This window comes from Mastacembelus armatus, chromosome 22 (genome assembly GCF_900324485.2).
Source record: "Mastacembelus armatus chromosome 22, fMasArm1.2, whole genome shotgun sequence".
Lineage (NCBI taxonomy): Eukaryota > Metazoa > Chordata > Actinopteri > Synbranchiformes > Mastacembelidae > Mastacembelus > Mastacembelus armatus.
Window position 1 is genome coordinate 3,230,072 of NC_046654.1, and position 25,982 is coordinate 3,256,053.

The 25,982-nt window shown below is 38.3% G+C and overlaps 2 protein-coding genes and 1 gene segment (V, D, J or C); all 3 read right to left on the minus strand.

Moving 5' to 3' along the window:
* Positions 1-4,557: 4,557 nt before the first annotated feature.
* Positions 4,558-6,465, minus strand: LOC113130463 (uncharacterized). The gene is made up of 4 exons (XM_026307165.2): positions 6,298-6,465; positions 5,862-6,179; positions 5,171-5,248; positions 4,558-5,080 (listed from the first exon to the last, which is right to left on the minus strand). Exons 1-4 carry the CDS (start codon positions 6,347-6,349, stop codon positions 4,770-4,772), a joined length of 759 nt encoding a protein of 252 aa, XP_026162950.1. The 5' UTR covers positions 6,350-6,465; the 3' UTR covers positions 4,558-4,769.
* On the minus strand, positions 6,417-7,266 carry LOC113130681 (T cell receptor beta variable 2-like). The segment is given in 2 exon segments: positions 6,417-6,883; positions 7,129-7,266. Coding segments are annotated over 2 exon segments (402 nt in total).
* A 3,035-nt stretch (positions 7,267-10,301) lies between these two features.
* LOC113131052 (M1-specific T cell receptor beta chain) lies at positions 10,302-21,895 on the minus strand. The gene is made up of 7 exons (XM_026308138.1): positions 21,832-21,895; positions 21,390-21,692; positions 14,492-14,542; positions 11,123-11,476; positions 10,988-11,011; positions 10,709-10,824; positions 10,302-10,599 (listed from the first exon to the last, which is right to left on the minus strand). The coding sequence occupies exons 1-7, from the start codon at positions 21,878-21,880 to the stop codon at positions 10,576-10,578; spliced, it is 921 nt and encodes a 306-aa protein (XP_026163923.1). The 5' UTR covers positions 21,881-21,895; the 3' UTR covers positions 10,302-10,575.
* Between the last annotated feature and the right edge of the window lie 4,087 nt (positions 21,896-25,982).

The following is a 25,982-nucleotide window of genomic DNA, read 5'->3' on the forward strand; positions in this document are numbered from 1 at the left end:
GTGACACGTAGCACTGTGTTAAGTAGCAGCACAGAAGTACACTGCACTGCTGCTTGAGTTAAGTCTTTCCACTGTTAATGTGCAGGTCTCGCCTTTATTTGCATCCCCGTCTATTTTCACATGCTCTCCAGCTTCAGGATTACCATACTTTACATTCATGTGTCCCAGAAACTTCAGCTGTTTGTTCTGTAATTGCTTGTACCAGAGGATTCGATTGTAACTCTCAATTTTATGGGAACAGTTGATTCTGGCTGATTCTCCAGGATTGCTGTACATGTCAGCTGGAGTCTGGTAGACTTTGTCGCTGAGAGAGGAACCTGTTTAAAAGGTATAATTTAAAAAAAATAAAAACACATCAAACAATATACAATCTCATTAACTGCGAATGAAAGCAAACAAAATAACATGAGAAAACAGACAGGATTTATTCCCAGAGAGTAGATTACAGAGCAAATAGTATGCAGCTTAATAAAAGAACAACCTGAGTGTTTCCAAAATAAGTGATCTTTAAAGTCTTTATTACCTGAGACCAGTATAACATTAAAGGTTATACAGAAGAAGAGGATCATGTTGTCTTTTCTGATGATTGGTCTAGTTGATTCTGTGTTTTCCTCACAGTATTTGCTGGTATGCTACGTAGTTCCTCTTCTGAGGAAGCCCTCCTATCAGGTGGAAGGTGTTTGGGTGCTTCCTCTTCATAAAAAGCATCACGTCAGCCATCACTTTCATCAGCACTGCTTACTAAACATGCATTGCCACCTTCTGAAACCTTAAGAAAACTTGAATCACCTCAGAAACCCTGTTGAAATGGGATGTGGACCTACAGCATATCAGATGCTATATTTTGTCAGGTTAAGTGTTGTATCGCTACACATAATGAACCTTCCATTCTGAGCAGTATTGGTTGCAGTGGGTTATTCCAGGTGCAAGGTGTTGTGGGCTGTAATACTGAGATAAAAATGATGTGAGGGAGGGTTTTTGTTTTGAGGAGCAGTGACATGTAGCACTGTGTAAACTAGCAGCACAGAAGTACACTGCACTGCTGCTTAGACCAAGTCCTTCAATTGTTAATGTACAGGTCTGGTCTGGATTTGCACTTCCATTCAACTTCACATTCAGTCCGTTCTCAGGATATCCATCGTTAAAGTACATGTATCCCAAGAAGTGTAGCTGTCTGTTTGACTGTTTGTACCACAAGATTCTGTTGTAACTGGGAATGGTGTGTAAACAGTTAATTTTGGCTGTTTCTCCTGGTTTATTGTACACATCAGCTGGAGTCTGGTGAACTTGTTCACTGAAAGAAGAACCTGTTGAACAAGACGCAATATTTAAGAATCAGCAATACTTAAATTGTAAGGTAAGTATAAAACTGACACAATACTATTAGATACAGAAAATTTTGAAATTAATTTAAAAAAAAAAAGTCATTACCTGAAACCAGACTAATGCTAAAAGCAATGCTGAGGAGAAGGGTGAGCATGTTATCTTGTGTGCTTGGTTGTTTTGTAAGGTAATATTTTGGGTAATAATGTCCCAGCAGTTTTACATCTCCAACCTCCTCTTTAAGTAAACCCACCTATTGGCAAACCAGCAGGCATGTTGCCACACCTTATCACCATCATCATGAGTACATAAAAAAAGGCTCATTATAAAGTTTGAAAAAACATGATGGGAGGTTTTTGTCCTAGGAGCAGGACAGTAGCACCTCCATCCATCTTCACATCCACGCCAGTCTCTGGAAATTTGCTGTCTCCTAAAATGTCTCCTGGGAGCTGCAGCTGGCTGTTCTTTGATTGCTTATACCAGAGGATTTGATCGTAATTGTCAATTCTGTGTGAACAGGTAATTTTGGCTATTTCTCCAGGTCTGTTGTGCATAACAGCTGGAATCTGGTAGATATTGTTACTTAAGAGAGTCACAGCAATAAGTCTGACACATAAGCAAACTTAAACAAGCTTCACTAACAAGAATACTTCATTAACTTCATTCAAACTTTCATTACTTTAAAAATATGCCACTGGGTATGTGTGTGCTTACTGTAAGGAAGGGAATTTTGTCAGAACCTGTGGTATACAATATAAACAGCAGCAATCTGCAACGACTGTCTGAGAAGACTTATTACATTACCTGAAACCAATATAAAGTTCAAACCTATGCAGAAGCCAATGATCATCATTTTCTCTGTCTTCTGACTCATTTGAAGTCAATCTAGTTAGTCAGACATACTAATTATTTCATTTCCTATTCTCAGAAAACCAAAGTGGGTGGTGTCATAGTGTATCCTCTATTTCTGAACATTAAAAGCGTCAAGTCAACTACCATTAGTATAAGAGGCCATAGAATAACTGCCAATTCGATAAAGATAAGTTAATAATAAATAAAAAACAAAGATGTCATATGATCACTGCAAGATTAGGTAGTACACTTTGTTTTAATGTGAACAAGACCTGCTTTAAAGTAACGTGGTGTAACTGACAATGAAGGTAGGACATCACACAAGTATCCTAAAGCTACAAGGCTGTTATGCTTTATCCCAGTTGAGGAATGGTGTAAAAGCCCTGTAGAACAATTATACACAAAAAAGCTTACTAAACATTACAGCTTGGTAACTTTCTCATTACAAAGGTGAGAATGATCACATTTTAATTTGAGTTCTTAACTGAGTTGTTGTATAATTTAGCACATACTGATAGCACAGACAGATAGGCCACAATTCGTACGGCTGGGTGGTGTCCTGTCTGATGTGGTGATGAGTGGTGTAGGAGCCCCACAGGGCACCGTGCTTTCTCCCTTCCTGTTCACCTTATACACCTCAGACTTTCAGTACAACTCAGAGTCATGTCATTTACAGACGTTTTCTGATGACCCTGCAGTTGTTGGGTGTATACGAGGTGAACGGGAGGAGGAGTACAGAGGGCTGGTGGACAGATTTGTGGAGGTGCCTGGACAATCTGGACATGATCAAAGAAATGGTGATTGACTTCAGGAAGAAGAGAACTGCTTCTAAGCCCCTCTGCATCCTAGGGAGGGATGTGGAGGTGTTGGAGGAGTACAAATACCTGGGTGTGACCATCGAAAGCAGTCTGAACTGGAAGGCCAACAGCACAGCTGTGTACAAGAAGGCCTGCAGCAGACTCTACTTCTCGAGGAAGCTGAGGTCCTTCAACGTGTGCAGCAAGATGCTGGAAATATTTTACCAGTCTGTTGTGGCCAGTACTTTGTTCTCCTCTGTGGTCTGCTGGGGTGGCAGCATTGCAGCCAGTGACTCTAACAGACAATAAACTGATAAGGAAGCCTGGCTCTGTCATTGGCTGCAGACAGGAGACTTTTGAGGCTGTGATGGAGCGGAGGACACTAAACAAACTGTTTATAGATCATAGACAACCCTGACCACCCTCTCCATCCTGTGCTGGATAGACAATGGAGCAGCTTCTCCAAAAGGCTCAGACAGCTTTGTTGTCTTAAGGATCGCTACAGGAAATCCTTCCTGCCTCATAACTCTGTACAACACATGTTCACTATGTGTCAGATAACACCCTGGACTGACTGTCTGAACTGGCAATATTTGCACATAGGTTCTCTCTTTGAGATTTTTTGCACACTTATTGTATGTTGTCTGCTCCCTTATTGTGTATTGATTTTGTATATAATTTCTATATTCCTCTATCTTTTTAAAAATAATTTCTTATATTGTTTTCTTTTCCTTGTGAGATTTATGTTTATGTTGAGTGCCTGTAATTTGCTGCTGCATCAGCAGAATTTTGGGATGAATAAAGTACTATCTCTATCTATATCTATCCATCTAGCCATCCATCCATCTATCACTATACTATACTATACTATACAAGTCTCAAATATAAAATAAATTTTTCTGTTTTTGTTAGTCAGAAATGGGTGGGGAAACACTGCCCCCTAATGGTTATAAGAAGAATGTAGCAGTCTTATGAGACAGTTGTCTGATATCAGTCATTCACGATGTGGTTTATTTGTTGCTTATGATATTATCAGCAGCTGCATGACTGTGTTGCTGCCTGCATCACAGAAGGTTTTTGTTGAAGTCAAAGTCGTTTACGCAGCACTGTGCTTCACTGGCAGCACAGAAATACACAACGCTGGGCTCAATTCCAGTCAGGTTTAGAATATGAAGGGACGACCAACTGCTCCCATGCCCTTTCACGTCATATTCATTTTTGAATGTATTTTCAACAACTGCAGAAGAGAATCGTACGTAGCCTAGTAGAGCCATATCATTTGTCCCAACAGACTGTTTGTACCACTGAATCATATCAAATTTAGTGCTTGAATGGCTGCAGTTTATCAGAATTTTTTCTCCAGAATGTTTGATCATAGCAGTGGGAGTTTGGCGAACATTGTTTTTTGAGAGTTCTGTGGAAAAAAAGCAAAACACATATCTTGAATTGAAGAAAACAAACCCAATAAAATATTTAGGCTAATTTCTTATGTATTTGTTACCTGCTAAGCAGAACGGCACAGCTACTAAGTGTAAGAAGAGTCTGATCATGGCGCTGACACAGATGAAGACACTATGATAACTGCGAACTGAACAGAGCTGTCTTGATGTAAAGGAGAAGGAGGGGTTGACATTAAGGACATCTCAAGTTTTCATCGGTATGTTATGCAGGAAGAGATGGTTTTAATGCTTATCATTGGTGATTTCCTGCTGTAAGCAATAAAGCAGGTGTGCCTATTGTAAGTTTATGTGGTGGATTATCAGAAAGAGTTTTTGTAGAGGTGAGGAGGTAATTGAGTCACTGTGTACTAGCTGCACAGTAATACATGCCACTGTCTTCTGGCTGTCTGAGTTTCAGCACGTGAAGTTGAGATTTTGATGACCCATCTCCAGTCACATTGAAGTGCTGCTGAAATGAATGCTCAAGAGTTGGATTAGTATACTGAATATATCCAATGAGTTTAAGAGCAGAGTCACCCACTGGCTGTTGGTACCACAAGATTACATTGTATGAAGTGACTGAATGGCTGCAGCTGATTGTTGTGAAATGATCACGAGTTCCTAATATTGATGATGGAGTCTGATCGACTTTATTGCTCAGTGAACAACCTGTGTTGAAAGAAGAAAACATTAGGTTAATTTAAATTATTCTGAAAAATGGCACTCTTGTCACTCTTAACGGTCGAATTAAAAACGTACCGGAGAGGCAAATAAGCAGCAGAGTGATCCAGTTGATGTTTCTGATCATGATGTCTGTCTGTGTTTTCCTCTCTCTCTCTACATTGACAGATGGAACAGATTGTACTGCAGCAATGTGTTGTAAAGGGGAGGAGAAAGATTCTGATATTGTGAGGAAGACTTTGGTTGCCCATATGCCCATAGTGTGCAACTTCGCAGACAACAACCTTATGAAAATATATTTCATATGGTATTAATCAACAAAATTGTAATCAACTTTAGTGCCTAAAAGTTTATAAATTTAAATGTATAAATTAAAAGTATTTAAAGTTTGTATTTGAATTTTTTTTTTATTTGAACCAATTATTGAAAAATATGCAAAAAAGCCTCCAGTAAATTAATGTAAACCTATGTTAAAAAAAAAAAACTCACAATGGACGAAAGGTTGTGTGTGTATGTGTGTGTTTTTATTTATTGTACTTCATTTTGCATTTAATTACATTATCACTGCTCTAAAAACATTTTTTTTAAATGCAGTGTAACATTTTATAATACAGTCTAACACAAATCATGCTTAATACTACCCCAAAATCTTAATGTGTTTTAATGTGCTTTACATGTCTACATCTCCCCCTATGAAAAATGAAAGACACTGTTGTCTCAGCTAACAGTGACCCCAGTATTTGGGTATTTGTGCAGCTGTCTAAGTCACCTGTATCACTGTGTTGACTCACAGCACAGAAATACACTCCACTGTCCTCAGGAACCAGCTTTTTCACTGTTAAAGATCCAGTCTGAGTATCATTTTTTGTTGCTGGAAATTTGTCCACACTGAAGCCGCTTCCATATTCATGAGTGCTGTATGCAGTTGTAAAAACAATTTGTTTCATTCCCTCTCCTGGCAGCTGTCTGTACCAGTACATCTGCCGATATGAACTATCTTTAGTGTGACTACAATGTATTGTTGCAGCATCACTCTCATTCTTCCACAGTTTGTCAGTCTGGGTGACATCACTCCCATTAGTTAATCCTGTGGGGTCAAAAATCACATGTCATCTTACAGGACCACTAACACACTACATGGACAAAGAAAGATGGACATAAAAGCATTAGTATGAACATAAACCTTTTTTCATAATGTACAGTACCTATAATACAGAGCAGAGCTGCAGAGAGTTTGATCAGACCAGCTGTGAACATTATTGAGAAAGATGAACTGAGAGACCAGAGTCACTGTTGTATCTCCCATAGATGTGACGTTGCAACAGAGATATGAAGAGTTGCAGGTGGGAGTGTCCCTGTATAATATGTATTTCTATGGTTGCAGTCGTGGTCCCCCTAGAGACAGTTCATGAGATTAAATCGAAGGTTGGTAATAGGGCACTGAGATTATTGTTCAGCTTCCACATGTGTCTGTGTCACTGTGTTCACTAACAGCACAGAAATACAAGCCGTTATCTTCTGGCACCAGGTTCTTCACTGTGAATGTCCCACTCTCAGCATTAGGCTTTTTTGCTGTAAATTTCATCTCATCTCTGAAGTCTGGTTCAAAGTCAGGATTTGTATTTGCAGTAGTGTACACTATTTGTTTCATAGTTTCTCCAGGCAGCTGTCGGTACCAGTACATCTGGTAGTAGCCAGCACCTTTGCTGTGTCTGCAGTCCATTACTGCAGTGTCCCCTGTGTAATTCCATAGCATGGGGGTCTGAGTGACATCGTTCCCATCAGTTAGACCTGTACATGTACCAGTAAAAGTTTATTTTATTTTATTTTAAGTTTATTATTTATGCAGATATTTTCTTACATCATATCAAAATGCGATTTAATTATAATGGCAACAATATAGTGATAAAAACTGCAATTATTGACTGCAGTGGAGTTTATATATTTAATTTACCTGTAATCTACAGAGCAAAAACATGAAACTGTAATTTAATGAAAACTTGTAATTACAAACAAGTGATTCTATTCTGACTTACCTGTAGACCACAGTGAAAAGACTGACAGCACAAGAAGTTTTTGTTTTATTATCATAATGTCCATGTTCTGTTAGAAACTGCCAGAGGTCTCACAGTTTATATTAAGATTTAGAGGTGGGAGTGCCACTGGAGTGTGTGATGTTATCATCAAAGTGCAGCTGGTAGTGTAAGTTGTACTGGAGATGCCCCTACAGTACATCCCACTGCATTAACCTCAGTTCTGATCAGAAACATTAAAATGTTGGTCAGGTTGATCAAAAAATTTGATTTCAATAATTGCAGGTAGCAATTATTGAATGCTTCAAACAATCTTACAAATTCCCTCAGAGTAGGTCAAAATTTTGTCTGAGTATTTTACCGTAAGTCACACTGGAATATTAGTCACTTTGAACAAAAATGCTTTTTGTTCATTCATTTCAGTTTCAGTGATCTATGTCACAGCTCACTTGATTATCAGGCAGTAGCAGCTATTGTCAGTGAAGAGGAAGCTGTCATTTAACTTGTTGAAATAAGTCTCCACCTGCTGGTGTGAAAAAAGTGCATTCACCAAGTAAAGGCTTTGTGATTGGGAAGTTGGAAACTGAAAAGTGGGTTTATCCCATTTCAGCTGGCCGTATTTTACACACAGTGGTTGACAGTAACTTCAGATGAAGTTGTAGGGGTGCCTTATGTTCCAGAAACTTTAAATGCATTATGTGATTTGTCTTTTGAGTTAGTTCTTTAATTCATCAGGAAAATTATAATATATAAAAATATTTGATCAGTTATCCTCAGAAATGACCTGCTGATTATTTTAACAATTTACAACTGCAAACTTGATGCAGGTATAAATTACATCATTAGTGTTTTGAATGTATTTGCTACTCATATTTAATTGGACACATTGTACTTTGTACAGAGATTGCACCTTGATTCTGTTTTAGCTCTGACTGCAAATACTTTTAATCCGGCAGGCGGCACGTTGATACAGCCTCCACTCAGCAGCAGCTTGAGTATATACTGCTGCAACTTAGATAGTTGTGTCAGTCACCCCTTTACCATAATGTCAAACACTAGAGAAATTCAACATCCTGTGTATTCCAGGATGGCCTCTACTCTTTTTCTGTGTGCATTAATCCACCACAGCCTCCGTTGAGTCCAGCCTATAGTCAGTGAACCAGCTTTTTTCCACCAGTTTGTCCAGCTGTTTTGTATCCTTGTGTTTTATTCTGCCTCCCGAGCAGACTGCAGCATAAAGCAGCACACGTCCTAGCAGTCTGGTAAAATGTGCAGCATCTTGCTGCAGACGTGAAAAGACCTAAGCTGCTTTAGGAGGAAATGGCCCTTTCTTATAGAAGTGCCTCTCTGTTCAGTGACCAGTCCAGTTTGTTGTTTTGGGGGCAGTTTTGGCTCCTCAGATGAAGCATAATCTGTATTTTTATATAGTGTGGTGTCTGTAAGATATGTTTTTACTCTGGACCTACAGAATAACAGGGAACTTTGTGATGTTTTTCCTCTCTTAAAGGACTGCACATGTAAATCCAGAACATTCAGTTTAATGCTCGCTTGAATTGGTGCATATGAATCCTGCTTGGATGTCATTACATTTGCTGTATCTTATTAGTTTAATTAATGAAATATCAGTCCACTGTAAAAATAACATTATCTGCCTAGACATACAAAAGGATTTGTTGTTTGTTTGTTGCTTCAAGTTTACAACCTTGACTTGAGTTTAATGATATTAATACTATACATCAGGTGTGCAAAACAGATAGTGAGCTGGTCCTGTTAGTAAGGCTGATAAAGTCTTAAAGCCAATATAGATATGTCACAAATATAAGTATATGTTGATGTTCAACCTCATACTACTGTATACCAGCACCTAACCCTCATTTTTATTTTATCTATTTTTGCAGTACTGTAGTATGTTAATAAACTTTTTATTTTAAATTAAACCTGAAAAGTGAGTTGAAATCCTGCCTCAGTAGTTTGCCTCTGGGTATTTTTGATGCAGAAATAATGCAGAGTGAAAGTATTTCTGTTTACATTTTTTTAAACAGTGGGCTAGAAAACAGCACCCTGAACTGTATCTAAACATCAGGCTTTTCTGGATGAGATATAATTCTTGCTCACAGATGTTTCTGTTGCTGGCCTCAGACACTGTTTCCTGTTTATATGACCCACCTGAGCACAAACATGTTTTTTAAGGAAGCAACCGAAGAAAGTAGAAAGGCTAGTTTGACTCCCAGTGGGGACTTTACAAATAAATATCTCATTCTGAAGAACGGTTTAGATGTAAACAGTTGTATGTAGTCCAACACACACTTTGGTGTTTTGTACCTTCAGTTGACACAGAAATGGAAGTTTTTCCAGCTGTTTGCTCAAACACGTATGTGCACTACATGGGCTCGGTGCAAAGATGCAGGTGCACCCTGTGAGCCGGAGGTTGTGGTAAAGCAAAAGGTTGCACCTCTGTCATTTCTCAGCACAGAGAACAATCTGCAGGCTGCTCTGTGACCACATCCTTTTCTCTGCTGCCGCTCTCTGCTACTCTGCACGGTTTCAAGCCCCACTTTGTCTCCTGCACCACAACAGCTTTGACCTTCTTCTGTTCACAGATGAGAATGTTTCCTGTTGGGTGGTAGACTCCCACTCTTCCATTTCTCTACTGACAGTGTTTGAGTTTGAGTTTTCATCTAGAGAATATAAACTGACTCACTGCTTCTGTTTGTGCAAAGTGGAAAACTTGATATGACTCAAATAAACAAGTTCAAATGTTTTGTTTTCAAATGTAACCTGCATCTCTGCTGCAAGCCCGAGCACTGCACGTACGTGTTTTCTTAAAATCGATTTTAAAATACATCTTAGTTGATAAAATTTAATGAAACGTTATGGAGAAATGGTGGATCAGTGGAAAATCTAATGAAACTTCTTCTGAGGTTTTCCTGACCAGGGATGTTTCAACGTGTGTGTGGTTGGAAAACAGTTGATTTCTCAGAAATGGTGGGCAAACTGCTAAAATCCTTGCTGTGTAATCAGCACTGTTGTAAATCATTTAATTCTTATTTAAATCATTAAGATGTAACAGTGTCTGATATAAAAATGAATCCATGTCCTCCTCCAGTTGAACTGACTGTGAATTAAGTGTTGTCTGCAGATGACATGAGAATGATAAGACTGAGGACAAACGTTTCTAGAGAAATGAAAAGATCTGCTAAAATACTTTTATTCAGAAAATGAAGCAAACACATATTTTAAAAGCACAGAATGGTTAAGAACATATAAAAACCTGTTACCAAACTACTATATTTCTGTCGGTAATATCTTTAACAAGAAAAAGCAAATAATTATCTCCTTTGTGCAGAATTTGATATAAGCAAATGCATTGAATCGTACAATATTATGGAATCTAACTTTTCAGATTGTATTTACATGAAGTCCAGAGTTCGTTTCTTCTCTCTCCACATCTTAGTTCTGTTTTATAGCTGACCCCTGAAACCAACAGAGAAGTGTCTTAAAGCACATGCCTGATTTTTTTACTTGAGCATTAATTCATTCAAATCTATGGAGGCTTTATGTTGAGGAAAGTTGTTGGACAAACCTGGAGCTTCCACACCAAAAAAGCGACGAAGGCTCCATAGATGCTGCTCTTGATGATGAAAACACCGTAGGAGACTTTGGCAGTCTGGAAGATCCTCGAAAGTTGTTCTGTAGGAACTGAACATTCAGATGAGGGACATGATGAAAAGAGAAAATGTCCAATGCACTTTGTAAAGACAATTTATGTCTGCAGCTGTACACATATAGTCCTATGAATACTGCCAAGAGTTTTTCTGAAATATGTAGAACACTGTTTTCTCTGTGATGATAATCTTTTTACCTGTTTTCTGGTCATTATCTTTAGCTGAAATAAAAATGAGAGGCGAAAGATTAGACAAAGACTGATGATGTCACTTGTTTTCAATGGCAACAGGATCAGATTTTTGATTATTTCTTTCGTTCCAAATGAACGTACCTTCACCACTAACAAAAGCTGTAAACGTTTTATCCTTTGTCCCATCGAAGAAGGTGACAATGCAGGTAAATTCACTGCCAGGTTTGTGCCAGTCGTCACCAGAGACTCTCAACCTGCTGGTGATTTTGTAGTAATATCCATCACGGACAGCATTAGGATCCGTTGCCACGCCGATGGTGGTAATATTCTCACCATTCTTCCAGGACACACGGACATGATCTGGGTAGAATCCACTGGCCACACAAACAAGAGTCTTCTTTTTACCATCTTTCAAAGTCTGGCTGACTGACGTGCACTCTTTTAAAGGAGGTTTATACACTTTCACTGTTGGTGGTGTGGCTTGACGGTCTTTTTCTGCAAAGACAAAAGAAATAAATCACTACATTAAAGCATCTTATTGGTCCACATCAGTACCTTAATCTAATGTCAGTGTAATATCTGAATACCAGAATTTAGACATGAATACAGGGGTAGAAAAATATACTAGAACTTTCCACACTAGACATTAACATTAACCATTTGATGTAATATTTGAAGAAATCTTTGCCTTTATGAACTTATTGCAGTGAACTTACCAAGAACCGTTAGCTTGGTTCCCTCACCGAAATAAGCAGGATAGGTTCCAGAGCACACAGATAACTCACATGTAAAAAACTGACTTATAGTACAGGCATGAATGAATCTAAATCTCTTTTTTACTGGGTTTGTCAGTTGCATTGTGATATAATCGATGTATCACTTGTTTCCCACTTCTAAACTCTTTAATGGAATATGAATCAATTTCCCCATTTTTTGATAGAAAGAAAAACATTCTCAAGCCAATTTTTTACAGCTTAATTTGTCTGTAGCACTAAGTTTGATGCACAGACCATATGAAGCCTTTTTTCCTTAGAACAAAGAGACTGATCTCACTTTTGCTTTTACTTCATGCTTTTTGTCAGTTTTGACTACAAGCTGACAAAACAACATCGGATAAACTTAAGTCAACAAACATTTTGCAGATTTAATGTGTTAACAGGTGAAATGAACGTCAGAAAATAAACATTTCTACATATGATTTTGATCATTTTCTTACCCAGCACTGTCAGTTTGGTGCCACTACCAAAGTAAGCAGGGTCGTAGTTGTTCACACTGATACAAAGCTACAGAAAAACCAGCTCAGCCTTTTGTCGCTGAAAGCTGAAGAACGTCTTTGTGCTCTTTTTATCAGAGAAACTAAAAACCTTTCTGCTCACAAACATATAGACACTATTGTAGAAACTACATGTTTCTGAAGACATAAACTTCTTCTTGTAGAGAGCAGATTAAAACAACCCTCAGCTCTGACCTGGTAGACATCAAACCATCTAGTTTGAACATACGTCCTCTGGACTGTTACGTTAGTATTGATTATTGTTCCTGTCTTACCTAAAACCGTGAGTTTAGTTCCAGCTCCAAAGTAAGCTTCTGACTGGGAACTCACAGTATGTGACAGAGCTGATAGGAACTGGCTGTGTGAGTAAGAATCTGGGCTTAGAGCCAAATGGTTTGTTGCTGCTCTACATGTTTTTACTGACGAGAACTAACTTCTGCATTATTGTCTTCTCCACTTTAAAACACTTTACCATTTCAAATAGAAGATCTGAATGTTTTTACTATATTTTCTCAGTTTTCTTTCTTCTAACTTACATTCAGAAAACAAGCTGTCAGCCATGCTTGGTTAATAATCAAATAACCTTTGTTTTCTTACCTAAAACAGTGAGTTTAGTTCCAGGTCCAAAGTAAGCCTCGTTATAGGAGCACAGAGACGTTCAACTGTAACAAAACCTCTTCCTGCTGCCTCTTTATCTCTGCCACTTTGAAATTATTTCAATAGTGTCATTTTTGACATGTGAAGACTTTGACTTTAATTTAAATCAAAATATATTTGAAAAGCATAAACTGTCACCCACAGACATCAATATCCTTTTTTTTATTGTTTTCTGACTTTATTTTAACCCTAACTCACATGCATCTTAACAACATCCCACCTGAACAATATTCAATAAGGTTTAGAACATTTTCTTACCTAAAACAGTTAATTTAGTTCCTCCACCAAAGTAAGCCTCTGCTGCACTACCGGTGTCACAGTGCACTTGACCGGTGCTCAAAACAACCAAGATACTGCTTTTATTTTTTGCTTTGATGAAACGCAGTTTCTCGTTAAATTACAAGCTTACATCTGATCTACTGACAAAAGTAACTTGTTCGGTTTTTATATATTTTATTCTAATTTTAATGGTTTCATGAGATAAAACGTTGATGTTTTACTCACCGAGAACAGTCAGTTTTGTTCCCTGGCCGAAATAAGCTTCAGAATTCACACAGCGTTTAAGATGAAGAACAAAAAGCTGAGCTGAGCTTAAACTGTGAGTAGTTTGAGCACATTTACTTTGATAAAGAAGTTTTTCAATAACATTTTTTAGATTCGTTTCTTACCACGAGTCATAACAGGCTGTGTTTACTGTACAACATATATTTCTTACCTAAAACTGTTAACTTTGTTCCTCCACCAAAGTAAGCCTCTCCTGCACCAGAGTCACAGTGCCCTTGACCAGTGCTCAAAACAACCAAGATGCTGCTTTTACTGTTTCTTTACATTTGGTTGTGTTTAAGTGTTTATTGTGTTGAGGTCATTTGCTGTTTTTTTTATGTAACACAGAAAATCTTTTTCTCAACAACCAGCCTGATTTTATACGTTTTACTTGACTTAGATGTGAATTTGTCAGAAGAGATTTTGCTGTTTTACTCACCAAGAACAGTCAGTTTAGTTCCCTGGCCGAAATAAGCTTCGTACTGACACAGCGTTTAAGCTTAACATCAAAAAGCTCTGAGCTGAACTCAAACTAAGTAAGAGGAGTTTCAGCAAAGCAACTTATCAAATGTTTCTTAGGTCTTTTTTCATTTCTTGCTATAAATTGTATCACAGACTGTAAATACAACAGAGGTTTCTTACCTAAAACGGTTAACTTTGTCCCTGCACCAAAGTAAGCTGGGTATCCAGTATTGTCACAGTGCATTTGATCAGTGCTCAAAACAGCCTAAGATGCTGCTTTTACTTTGCTTCTTTAGTTTTAGCTGCTTTTAAGTTTAGTTTATTTTTTTAAATATGAATTTGGTCTAAATCCAAACCAGTTTTCTGCCTTATAGTCTGTGATTTGTTTTACTTACCAAGAACAGTGAGTTTTGTTCCAGGGCCAAAATAAGCTTCTCTGTCAACACAGCATTTCAGCTTAAGCTCAAAAAGCTCTGAGCTCCACTATAAAGACCTAAGTTCATTCAGGTTATTGATGGACCCTGTCCATTAAAACACTTATTACATTTGTTCCATTTCAATCCTCCTTCACTTACCCAGAACAGTGAGTTTTGTTCCTTTTCCAAAGTACGCTTCGTTAGCGTTGTCACAGTGCAGAAACACTGAGCATGTAACTCCTCTGTATTTCTCTACCAGAATTATCTCTGGAAATATTTTCCTAATTCTTCTCTTTGCACCAAGACTCTAAAGCAATGGAATATTTATTGAAATACAGTAATAAGCTCAAATATTTACCTAAAACCGTCAGTTTGGTTCCTTGTCCAAAGTAAGCAGGCTCAGTGTAGGTCACAGTGTTTTTGGTTCAGCTCAATATCTCAGCTTTTTCCTAACAACACATTTCTCCTGCACACTCCTGCATAATTTTCTACCATGTCAGGCTTGTTGCAGTGAACTGAAGCTGTAGACTCTGACTTACCCAGAACAGTGAGTTTTGTTCCTTTTCCAAAGTACGCTTCGTTGACATCGTCACAGTGCAAAAGTAGTGAGCATGAAACTCGTCTGTATTTCTCTACCAGAATTCTCTTTGCAAAGATTTGACTTGTTCTTCTGTTTTTAAGACTCTCCAACAGTGTGACATTTATCAAAACACAGTAATAAGCTGAAATATTTACCTAGAACCGTCAGTTTGGTTCCTTGTCCGAAGTAAGCAGGATAGTTATTGTTCACAGTGATCTCACTTCAGCTCAATATTTCAGCTTTTTCAGAACAAGAGATTTTTCCTTCATTTTCATACTAACATTTGGACTTTGTCAGGCTTGTTGTAGTGAACTGAAGCAGTGAGAGCTCTGACTTACCCAGAACGGTGAGTTTTGTTCCTTTTCCAAAATACGCTTCAGCTCCAGTGTCACACTGACTGTCTCCTCTACCAAAAAGTCACAAAACTTTCTCTAATCAACATGTTGAGCCACAGTCCAGTAATCCAGAGGATGAAGAAGATTTAAACATGCAGGATGAGCTTCACAATGTCCAAAGTTGTTTTGTTTGGTGCTAAAAGAAGTAAAAGAAGAATCCAGAGGCTCCACAGGGGATTTAAGTGAATTTAAATGTTTTTTTCCATCAGATTTTCTGCACATATATTGACTTCACAGTACTAACATCTCCTGATATCATATATACTTTCAATATTTCCATGTTTTCTTTCTACCAAGTGTCCCTAGTTGCATGTAGCAGTCTACACAGTGTCTTTGAATGGGAGGAGGTTTTTGTACAGCGGCTCTATAGGATTGTATCACCGTGCCCCCCCTGTCCCCACGGTGAAAAAGCATCACACAAAAACCTGAAGTCTTGTTCGTTCTCTCCTCTCTCCTTCCCCCACCCAGCTTCTCCGTATCTCAGTCTCCATCTCTGTGTGTGAGAGCAGCTGTGCAGCTCTGGCTGACTGACAGCTGAACAGGCTCCAACCTGACTGCTGCTATTTCTGTTACAGCTAAGAAAAGAAGCATGAAGCAAAAGGGAAGGAACTTATTTTTGTTTGTTTGGAGCTGAGGAGAGGAAGTGACATGTTTGTTGGTCACACCTCTTTATCCACCCAGTTATCAGTGACGAGATGCACATTCATTGATCCTTTGATTTGTCACTTTGTCACATTAACAGTGCCTCCAGTGGGTGTTGCTGTGTGTCACCATGCTCCTTTTTCATTTCAGAAGCATGGTTAGCTTTTGGCACAGCAACCCCAGAACAGCAGTCAGCAGCAGTCAGGTAGTTTGCAGCTAGCTAAAAATCTAGATATTTCTTTTAGGAGACAAAAACAGAGCTAAACGTTAGGTGAATATTTGAGTTCAGCCAGTGGCCAAAGACAGAACTTCACATTTATTTATTGAATGTATAGTAATGATAATTAATTAATTAATTTGCCTTAATCATCTGCTTTGTTCAGAGCTCATTCTTCTGCCCCCAAGTGGCAAAATATCAGCCACAATACCTTTTACCTGCTGTTAGTGTAGGTTTCACAATAATTGATAACAGTATTTCATAATGGCATCGTATTTGCCAATCCAAGAATTAGGTTGTTATGCAATAGGTTGATAATATTCTAATATTTTTTTGTTCTTTTAAACATTTTTCCTCATCATATACAAATGTCTTCCACCCAGTAGTCATAATGGATTGTTGCAGTTTATCTATTTATTACTTGACTTATTGCTTTACCTGATTTCAATATAGCTTTGCTTTATTTATAGTGGAGTTTTATTATAGGTTATAGCATCATATTTATATTAAACATTATAGACATATCTTCTAACTCATTGTATGTTTTCTTTAAACATTTCAGTACTAGGTTTTATGTTTTCTTTTCACAGTTGCCTCTGAATTTTGTCTACCAAGTTAAATAGGCTTTCAGGTGATCTTAATGCTGTGATATGAAGCATTAGTGCGTCCCCTGGGTAAAATTATGTATCTGTCTAAAAAACAAGAAGCTTTAATAACACTGACATGATTTGAGGTTTATACTGTTTTGACCTTCCTTTTCATTTCCACTCCTAAGTGTAATCTCTCATGAACCCTGCAGAGGTCAGTGTATGCAAACCTCTTAAACGTGATACTTTCATCCTTTCAGGCTGTCCTGAACACTAAGTCATAAACAAATGTAGACTTGAGCATGTTGAGTGGTGCAGTTCACGACACTGTGCATGGCAGTAATGTTTTATTGGACCCTACCATCTTTAACACCTGCTCACTTATCTGAAGTCATCAGCTTTGTGGTCTTGCAGAAACATCACTGAACTGTTACGAGACAGCAATTCTATCTTAATGTCAAAGTGGCATTTATTATGTTTATCTTCTAATTCTTTTACTAATGTGACATTGATTGCAGTTTGCCTGCATTTAGCATTGTAGCCATCTAGTATTTTCATTAACTGTTAATCTACCGATGTTTTAATCAGTCTGTTTGGTGTGTGGTGTATATAATATCAGAAAATAGTGAAAAATGGCCCTTATTATTTTATTTTTTGTGAAATGAACTGAGTAATTAAATCATATTTACATAATTAATCATAACTGAATAATAAAAATATAGTAATTTTGTCCTACACCTCAACAAAATTCTGTTTAGGATTCACAGAAATACAGAAATGAAGCCTCATCTGACCTCAGCTTCTCTGCTCCTGGTCTGTTTCTGAGGTTGTTGTTAAGCTGCTGAGGCTTTGTGAGCCATTGTGCTCTTCTAGAAGCACAGTAATACACAGCTGAGTCTCCAGCCTCAGCAGCTTGGATCTGCAGAGAGGAGCTGAGCACTGCAGGTCGGGACATGGTGTACTTGGTTTTTTTGAAAGGAGCTTCGATGTTCCACATATCTTTACTTAAAGAATATGTTAGCATCTCTATTTTCCCACTGCTGCTTTGTCTGTACCAGTACATGTAGTCATAATTATTGTCATCTTGTTCACACTGCAATGTTACAGCTTTGTCTCCTTCACGGCTGAATGCAAATGGAGGCTGGAGAATTTTTACACAGAAGGAAAAATCTGGAAAACAAGAAAACAGCAACACATGAAGAAAAAACATGGAAGACAAAAAATAATATTCAGCTCAGGTTAAAAGTTCTTACCAGAGAAGATCAGAACCATGAACATGTAAATGTTCATTGTCACAGTGATAGTATTTTTATTGTGAGTGACAGTTGTGACGCTTATCGTCTCAGACAGATTAGCTGCAGGTGTAATTGTACTGCTACAATCAAAGCTTCAACAATAAGCTCTACTCCTCCCCCTGTTCTCTATTTTAACTTTAGTCTTCAGATTGTTCTGTGGCTTCGGACAAGTTTCTCTGTACACACATTGTCTCCTAGTGGACACTATTCAGCAACTGCAAGTTTTGTCTTCTTTGCTTCAGATTACTGGGCCAGCAGTTCTTTGAGATCTTCATGGGAAGGTTTATAAGTGTGGTTTCTTGAACAGACAAGGCAGACTGGCACATTGTACCGACTATCCACCAGATTCAGTAGCAGATTTCTCTGCTTGGAGCACACAGTGTGAATTTGGCCGAAAAGTCAGAATCTTTAAACCAGTGTGTTTTTGTGTACTGTTACACCCTAGTACTTAAACAATACTAGCTAAAAGCAGTGCCCCAGTGTGTCTTAATGTACTTTATTATATAAAAACCAAAGAGGCCACAGCTCCTTCCTGCTTGCACACCGTGACAGTTGTTATTTGTATGACTGTGTGCTCTGTGTGCATCACTGTGCCTGGCAGCACAGTAGTAGGTGCTACTGTCTTTCAGAATTAGCTCAGTGATTTGAAGAGAGAAATAGTTTTTGGATGCATCAATAGTTGACTGGAATTCACCCACAGTTTGATCAAACTCTGAGGTGAGAAACACCACTGGAGCTCCATAGTGGTCTTGTCGGTACCAGTACATGGTGTAGCTGCTCATGCTGAACCCTGGACCCATGCGGCACTCCAACACTACTGTTTCTCCTGGGTTAGACAGTTTATCTCCAGACTGAAGAACTTCAACACAGAGACCTGTAGCAGAATAAAGATGGTTTCATTTTGTATCTGATGTACAAATTAATTAAACCTGGTCAATAGAGCACTGGTTAGTACATTTATAATGAATAAATGCATAAAACCTACCCGAGGGTAAAAGCAGCCACAGATAAAGGAGTGTAACAGACATGTTGAGCCTTCTTCAGCTAAATGATGCAGTGTCACATGTCTGTTCAGTACAAATGAAACTGGGTCACATGATCATATTTGACTAATTCTCGTTTGCTGTTTATGTAAAGAACCTTTAGTGTAAATGAGAAATTAGATTTTGTGTTTGAGGAAGATTGAGTTGTGATTGTGATTTTAATAACCATCAGTTAAGTTAGTTTATTTTAATCACTTTAAACTTTAGACATTAAGTGAAGCCCACAAAGTTTATGTCAGGATGGAAAAGCACTTGAAGTTGCAGGTTGCATTTAAATTCATTACTGCACACTCAGCACTACATGTACACTGGGACAAAGAAAATACTAATACAGTGTGTTAAACCGTACAAGTTTAAACTGAGTTGCGTTCTGTCTAAGCTGTTGTTGAATAAACTGGGTTATTCCTCACATCAGTGATGCGGAAATGTGATTTGTCTGAATTAGATTTGTCCTTTCCTGTACTCCGTCACGTGCTCCACCAAGAGATGCTGGACATCACTGCTTTAGGTGAAGTTTCCAAACAGTTTGTTTTGACTAATCAGCAGCACAGAACACCAAATATTACTGATTTACTATCACACAAAGAAAAACAACCACTTGCTGATTATTTGTCTTTCATGAGTTGGCACTTGAGCTTTGTGCTGTTTGGTTGAGCTAACTACTGGTGCAATGCTGGCCAACTTTGATCTGTCCTCCTGCCTTTTCATGCCTGGGTGCTGGCTGCAAATTTTAGCTCAGGGAGATGTCATAGAGAGACACTACATGCAGTATTGAAAACATCAGAAAAGAGAGAGCAGGTTTTTAGTTATGGTGACACATTAAACCACATCACTGTGTTCTGCCAGCGCAGAAATACACAGCTGAGTTTGCTAGAGTTGCACTGCGAATAATCAGGGCTCCTGTTTGGATGTTTTTTCTTGTAATCTCAAATTCATCTTTAAACTTCTTCTCATAGCTGGGGTCACTGTTAATGTAGCCATATCCAATTAAATCCATCAGCCTGCTCTCTGTTTGCTGGTACCAGAGCATTATGTCAAGATTGCCGTCATTATGACTGCAATTAATCTCTACCCTGGTTTTTTCATTGACTATTCTTGGATGAGACGGCTGGAATGTCACACCCTTAGTTTGATCTGCAGGGAAAAACAGATTTTAAAAGCTGTTGGTTCAGAAGCCATAATGTAATTACAATCATATAATATAAAATAATAGTTTTTATAGTTATCAATTACATGTAAACAAGATGAGAAGAAATCCAATCACAGCTGGAGACATCGTGTGGGTCTGTGCTGCAGCAGGAGGAACACAGCTTCCTATAATGAGAGTCTGCTAAAACAAGACCTGCTGCCATCAGGGTTTTAGTGAGGGGGAGGTATTAAACCAAATCACTGTGTACTGGCAGCGCAGAAATAAACAGCAGAGTGTGACAGGTTTGCTTTGTGTATCATTAGAGCTCCTTTTACTGTGTTTTCTCTTGTCAGCTTGAATTGTTTTTCAAATTGACCCTCATAGTTTTGGGAGTTTTCATATCCATACCCAATGAGGGTCATAGACAGAGTGTCCTTTTTTTGCTGGTACCATAACATTACAGGAAGGGTAGTATCATCATGGCTGCATTTAATCTGGACCTCAGTGTCCTCCTTCACGATCTGAGGAGGAGATTGGTGAAATGTTACAGCCCTCACTTGGCCTGTGGAGAAAGCAGATTTAGATGAAACTGTTATGGATCATGCAGTATTTTATATTTAGCATGTTTAGTTTTTCAAACACAGCTAAGTAGTTTTGTGTATTTAAGGATGATATTTGAGATCTTACATGAAAGCCAGAAGAAGAGAAAACCAAATATGTGCACAGCCAAAGACATTGCCAGACACTGGTGTGAGGAGAACAACATGCCCCGAGAGAAATACGGAGGGAGGGTGTTATGTCACCACCTTCTCCTGGTAAAAGTTGCATACTCAGTGCTGTGCCTCCATCTGTTGGTTGAATCTATTCAGGACAGATGTTTACAGCAGGTGGTTGGCTAATTGTCAGGAAAATAAAAAAGCATATTTTTCATCATGAAACGGCCAATAATAATATTTTTTGTTTCAGCAGTATATGCCTTGTTCCCTTTCTGCATTCCTTCCTGGCTCCATGTGAGACAACATATAGTAACATCACTGATATCATCTAATCCACATTGTGGTTGTGCTTGTTTCTTCATTTGATTGGTATTAATGTGAGTCAGGTGTCAGAGCAGTAAACGGTGTCTCTGCTGTGTGTTTTTGTCACAGACCTGAGGTCTGCCACAGCACTGTGTAGACTGGCAGCACACAGATAAACAGCCTCATCTTTCTCCTGAACACTGGGTATTGTCAGAGACCACTGCTTCTCCTTCGGTCTCACTGCCTCAAAACCTGATTTGAATCCTTCTTCAAAGTTTGCATTGCCAGCTATTATAGTCACCATTAACTGGAAACCTTTTCCTCTCAGCTGTCGGTACCAGTACAGATACTCGTAGTCAGTGTCATTCTGGTAGCAGTGCATTTCTGCTGAGCCACTGGGATGACTGGAAATATAGTGGGGCCACTGAGTGATCAACACAGACTGAGAAACATCTGAAAAACAAAAATGTTACAACCAGCATCATTAACATTTCTTTCACAAACTCTTAAAATTTAAATTTTTAATCAGAAACACGATTTAAATAAGCTGATTTGTATTTGTGTGTTTTAATCTTCATAATATAAATCTTACCTGCAGCCCAGTGCATAAAGAAAGTTACGGTGATGATGGCTGAGGTCATTTTGACTTTGGAAGAGGAAAATACATGAATGAAAATGCAATGAGCCTACATTTCAGGTATCTAGGGGGAAATGACATCACACCCTGCACAGTAATGTGACACACACTCGATTTCCTAACCTGCATCCATATTTCTCTGACTCATATCCTTGTGTCCAAAAAATGAATTGCTCTGTATTTATTGAGATTATTTTTCTAAATTTCATGTTTGGTAGTAAAGGTTATGGATATACTGTTTGGTAGAACATATTTAACAGCCCAAATATTTCAGAAATATAGAATATGTAATGAATGAATGGACAGGATGGCAGGCACTTAAAATGTGGGACATGTGACAGTCCTTTTCTCCCTGAGTATTCACAGGAGAAAGTAATAGGTTACTAGATCTTGAAGTGAAGATTCTTCATAATGAGTGAGTGGTGAATTGGATGCAGGTGTGTATCTGATACTATAAGCCACCAGCTTTTTGTAAAAGAGCCAGAGGAACTGAAACACTGTGTTGACTTGCTGCACAGAAGTACTCTGCACCGTCTGTTGGCTTTATGTTGGATATCACCAGCTGAGCTTTGCCCTTTGAATGGCCTGTTATGTTAAAATGTGTTTTAAAGTTCTTCTCCAGGTTTGGGTTTTCATAATGAAGCAGTCCGATCAGGTCCATGGCCATTTGGCCCCCTGTTGCTGACTTGTGCTGGTACCAGAGCATGTAGGGATAGTCGTTGTCTCCATGGTAACATTCAATATGGGCCTCTTGTTCTGGTTTAACCAAAAGATTTCGAGGCGATTGTTGAATCAAAGGTGACAATAACACATTGTCTAGAGGACACAAAGAAAGACTGAAGTTAAAGAGAAAGGTTTGTTAATGTCATGAGAAAGTACAGACATCGTAGGACTCTCACCTGTGAGCGTCAGAGCAAAACACAAAGTGACCAGACAATTCAACATGTTTTTACGGCTTAGAGAAAACCCTGATGCTGCTGTAATGTCCTCAGTGTTCTCACACACACACACACAGGCGTTAATGTGAAATCTGCCTTTAATGTTCATTTGTAATGAGGAAGGAGGAGGTACTGTGCATCTGTCTTCTTCGTGTGTTTTCACTGCTCTCTGCTGTTCAGTTTTTATTCATGAATTGCAGGTGTGACTGTTGTGTTGCGCATCTAAAGGTTGTGGATGTTTTTAAAGCAGTTGTCATCAATCATGTCCATTTTTGGCTCTATTGATTTTTCCGGGGTGGTTCACTGCACCTTCTAACAGTAAGTTAGGCCTATAACAAATCCTCTATTATATCTACAACTACTAGAAGTACGGCTCAGTAGAGTGGCAATGGTTTATTGATTAGCTGATTGAAATAAAATCGGTAAGCAAGTTTTTTTGATAACTAATGAATCAGTTAAGTCATTATTCAAGTAAGACATTCCCTGCTTTTTCCCTCAATTGATAGAATTGACTGCTTTTAGTCTACTACTAGTACTAGTAGTACTACTAATAGTAGTACTAGTAGTATCATAAAAGACTGAAATGTGTGTGATTACAATGTGAGTTCATTTCTTCAGTTCCTCTAAAGTTACATTGTGTATATCTTTCTCATTTTACAATAGTTACAGATATGTTACCAGCATTAACCAGTTATCGTTCAGCCCTTTTTAGAGCTTTGATACTGTCACATGGTTTCAGTGGTTTCTTGTTGATGTGCTGTTATCTGCTGTGGTGTAAGGGAGGTTTTTGTATGAGAAAGTCTCGTGTCTTTATTACTGTGCATACTTGCTGCTCCAAAATATGTTCCAGTGTTACTACGATTCAGGTTCAGGATTTGAAGATGAGCTTTTTTCTCTCCATCTCCACTCACTTTAAAGTGACTTTGAAATGTTGTCTCAACGTTCAGATTTTTATAATACACATAACCAATCAGCTTAAGAGTAGTGTCTCCTGCTGAGCGCTGATACCAGAGAATTGTGTCATAGCTCTGGATTGTATGAGTGAAGGTCAGGTTGACTTCACTGTTTGGTTTCGCTAATAGATCAGATGGAGTCTGAAACACTTGTTTTTCTTTGCTGAGAAAAACACCTGGAAAGAGATAGAAAGTACAAAGCACTGTTACTGTAGGTAGTACTTTAATATCTTACCTCTTTAGTCTATAGTGATATAAAACATTAAATCAATCAAAGAAAGATATTCCTCATGATTGTTTTATCAAAAATATTATTTAAGCATTAAAGCGGTTCCCTGAATGTACAGCACCTTTGATCCACAACACACTGATGATGGATATGATGAGATGAGGTGTCATCATGTTGAATGTGAGGAGCAAACTAGAGTCTCCACTGTGCTTTGTGCTGATAAGAAGAAGGGACAGGAAATGATGTAGAAAAATCACACCACAGGTTGACAGGAACTGTTTTAGTTTAAGTGACAGACAGAATTGAGACATAATGTCATGGTGTACTGAAAGTGTTTGTTGAGCACAGTTTGCTGACTTCAGGTTGCTTCAGATAAAAATATATATACATATATATATATATGAAGAATCATGCCTTTCATAGATTAGATTTTCAAGCAGGTAAAAGAGTCTGCATTTAACATTTAACATGAGCAGTGTTGGAAAATATTGGATCCTGTGTTTGAAGTTTAGTTAGTTGGCATATTCTGAGCTGATTAGCTGCAAAGTGTTGAACACTTGTTGTGTTTAAAGGTTTTATCAATGTCAAGTTGTTGACAAGTCTAAAGTATGAAGGTGAAGTGAAGTGAATGATAAAGAATATAAAGTTGATAAGCTGGAAGCAAACTGGTCAAACCATGTCTCACCCGTGGTGATTTACAATGTACCCCCTTTCAACGGAGACAGGGGGAAGAGGTTTTTGTTAAGAGCAGATGGGCTTTTGATCTACTGTGGTTTACTAACAGCACAATAGTAGACTGCGGTGTGTTCAAGTGCTTTCAGGCTGATTATGGAAAGTGAGCCATTTTTTCTTTTGTTTCCACTCAGATCTCCAGCTAATTTGAAGTGTTTCCTAAATGGCTCCTCTACGCTGTCGTTTCTGAACTGTACATATCCATATCCAATAAGTTTTAGCGCCGTGTCTTTAGGTGACTGCTGGTACCACAGCATCACTCTGTAGTCAGTTTGTTCATGGGTGCAGACAATCTGTACATCATCACCAGCATTTCTGATGAGAGCAGAGGGAGTCTGATGGACCTGAACCCCCAGAGAAATACCTGCCGTGTAAGCAGAGAGGGGCAGATTATGGATTTAAGATGTAAGATAAATACAGAATACAGACACATCTTACTTGACAGTGAAACAGTTGTTACCTGTGAGGAAACAGCAAAAAAGCAGTCTAATCATCATACAGAGATCTGACATGGAGCACTTAGTTGTTCTAGAGTCATGGAGGAAATGAGTATCATTTAAGAAGCAAACATGAGGTATAGGAGGGAGTGGCTTAATGTTTTATTTTAGTATGCTCCTCCTTTCACCTGATGTACATGTGATGTGATTTGTTCCCATATAAGAAACTTTACTTGTCTTGTTTAATTAGAATAAACCAAATAAACAGAAACACATGCACATGTGGTAGATACAATCATTCACTAACAAATATTGAACCACAGAAACAGGTGTGTGTGGGAGCAGTTTTTCCAAGTCTTTTTGATTATATAGAGTTTTTGTAAAGTTCAGAGGGGGTTTTTGTCAGTGTGCTTCTCTAGCTGCACAGTAGTAAACTGCACTGTGTTCTCGTTGTACAGGATTGACTATAAGAGAGGCATTCTTTGCTGTATTCCCACCCAAATCTCCAGATATATTGAAATCCTTTTTATATTGCTCTTCCATTGTGGCATCTTTATAATTCAAATATCCAATGAGTTTCATAGCAGTTTCTCCAGGTGAGCGCTGGTACCAGAGCATCACCCTGTAGTCAGTTTTATCATGGCTGCAGAAAATCTGCACCCTGTCTCCAGGTTTTGTGATGAGATCAGAGGAAGACTGGCGCACATCAAGACCCAGACAAACACCTGGACAAAAAAGAAAATGCAAATCACATTCTTGTTAAAATATATGTCTTTCTACAGTCACTGTAGCGTTATTGTATTTGAACAAGGCTTTA

Coding starts and splice junctions, on each gene's coding strand:
- LOC113130463 (XM_026307165.2), bottom strand. CDS start 6,349: ATGTTCACAGCTGGTCTGATCAAACTCTCTGCAGCTCTGCTCTGTATT. Junction 6,180..6,297: donor AGCTCTGCTCTGTATTATAG/GTACTGTACATT, acceptor TTGACCCCACAG/GATTAACTAATGGGAGTGAT. Junction 5,249..5,861: donor GAGTCAACACAGTGATACAG/GTGACTTAGACA, acceptor CTGTCAATGTAG/AGAGAGAGAGGAAAACACAG.
- LOC113131052 (XM_026308138.1), bottom strand. CDS start 21,880: ATGACCTCAGCCATCATCACCGTAACTTTCTTTATGCACTGGGCTGCA. Junction 21,693..21,831: donor CTTTATGCACTGGGCTGCAG/GTAAGATTTATA, acceptor TTTGTTTTTCAG/ATGTTTCTCAGTCTGTGTTG. Junction 14,543..21,389: donor GTGTGCTGCCAGTCTACACA/GTGCTGTGGCAG, acceptor TTCTGCACTGTG/ACAACGCTAACGAAGCGTAC.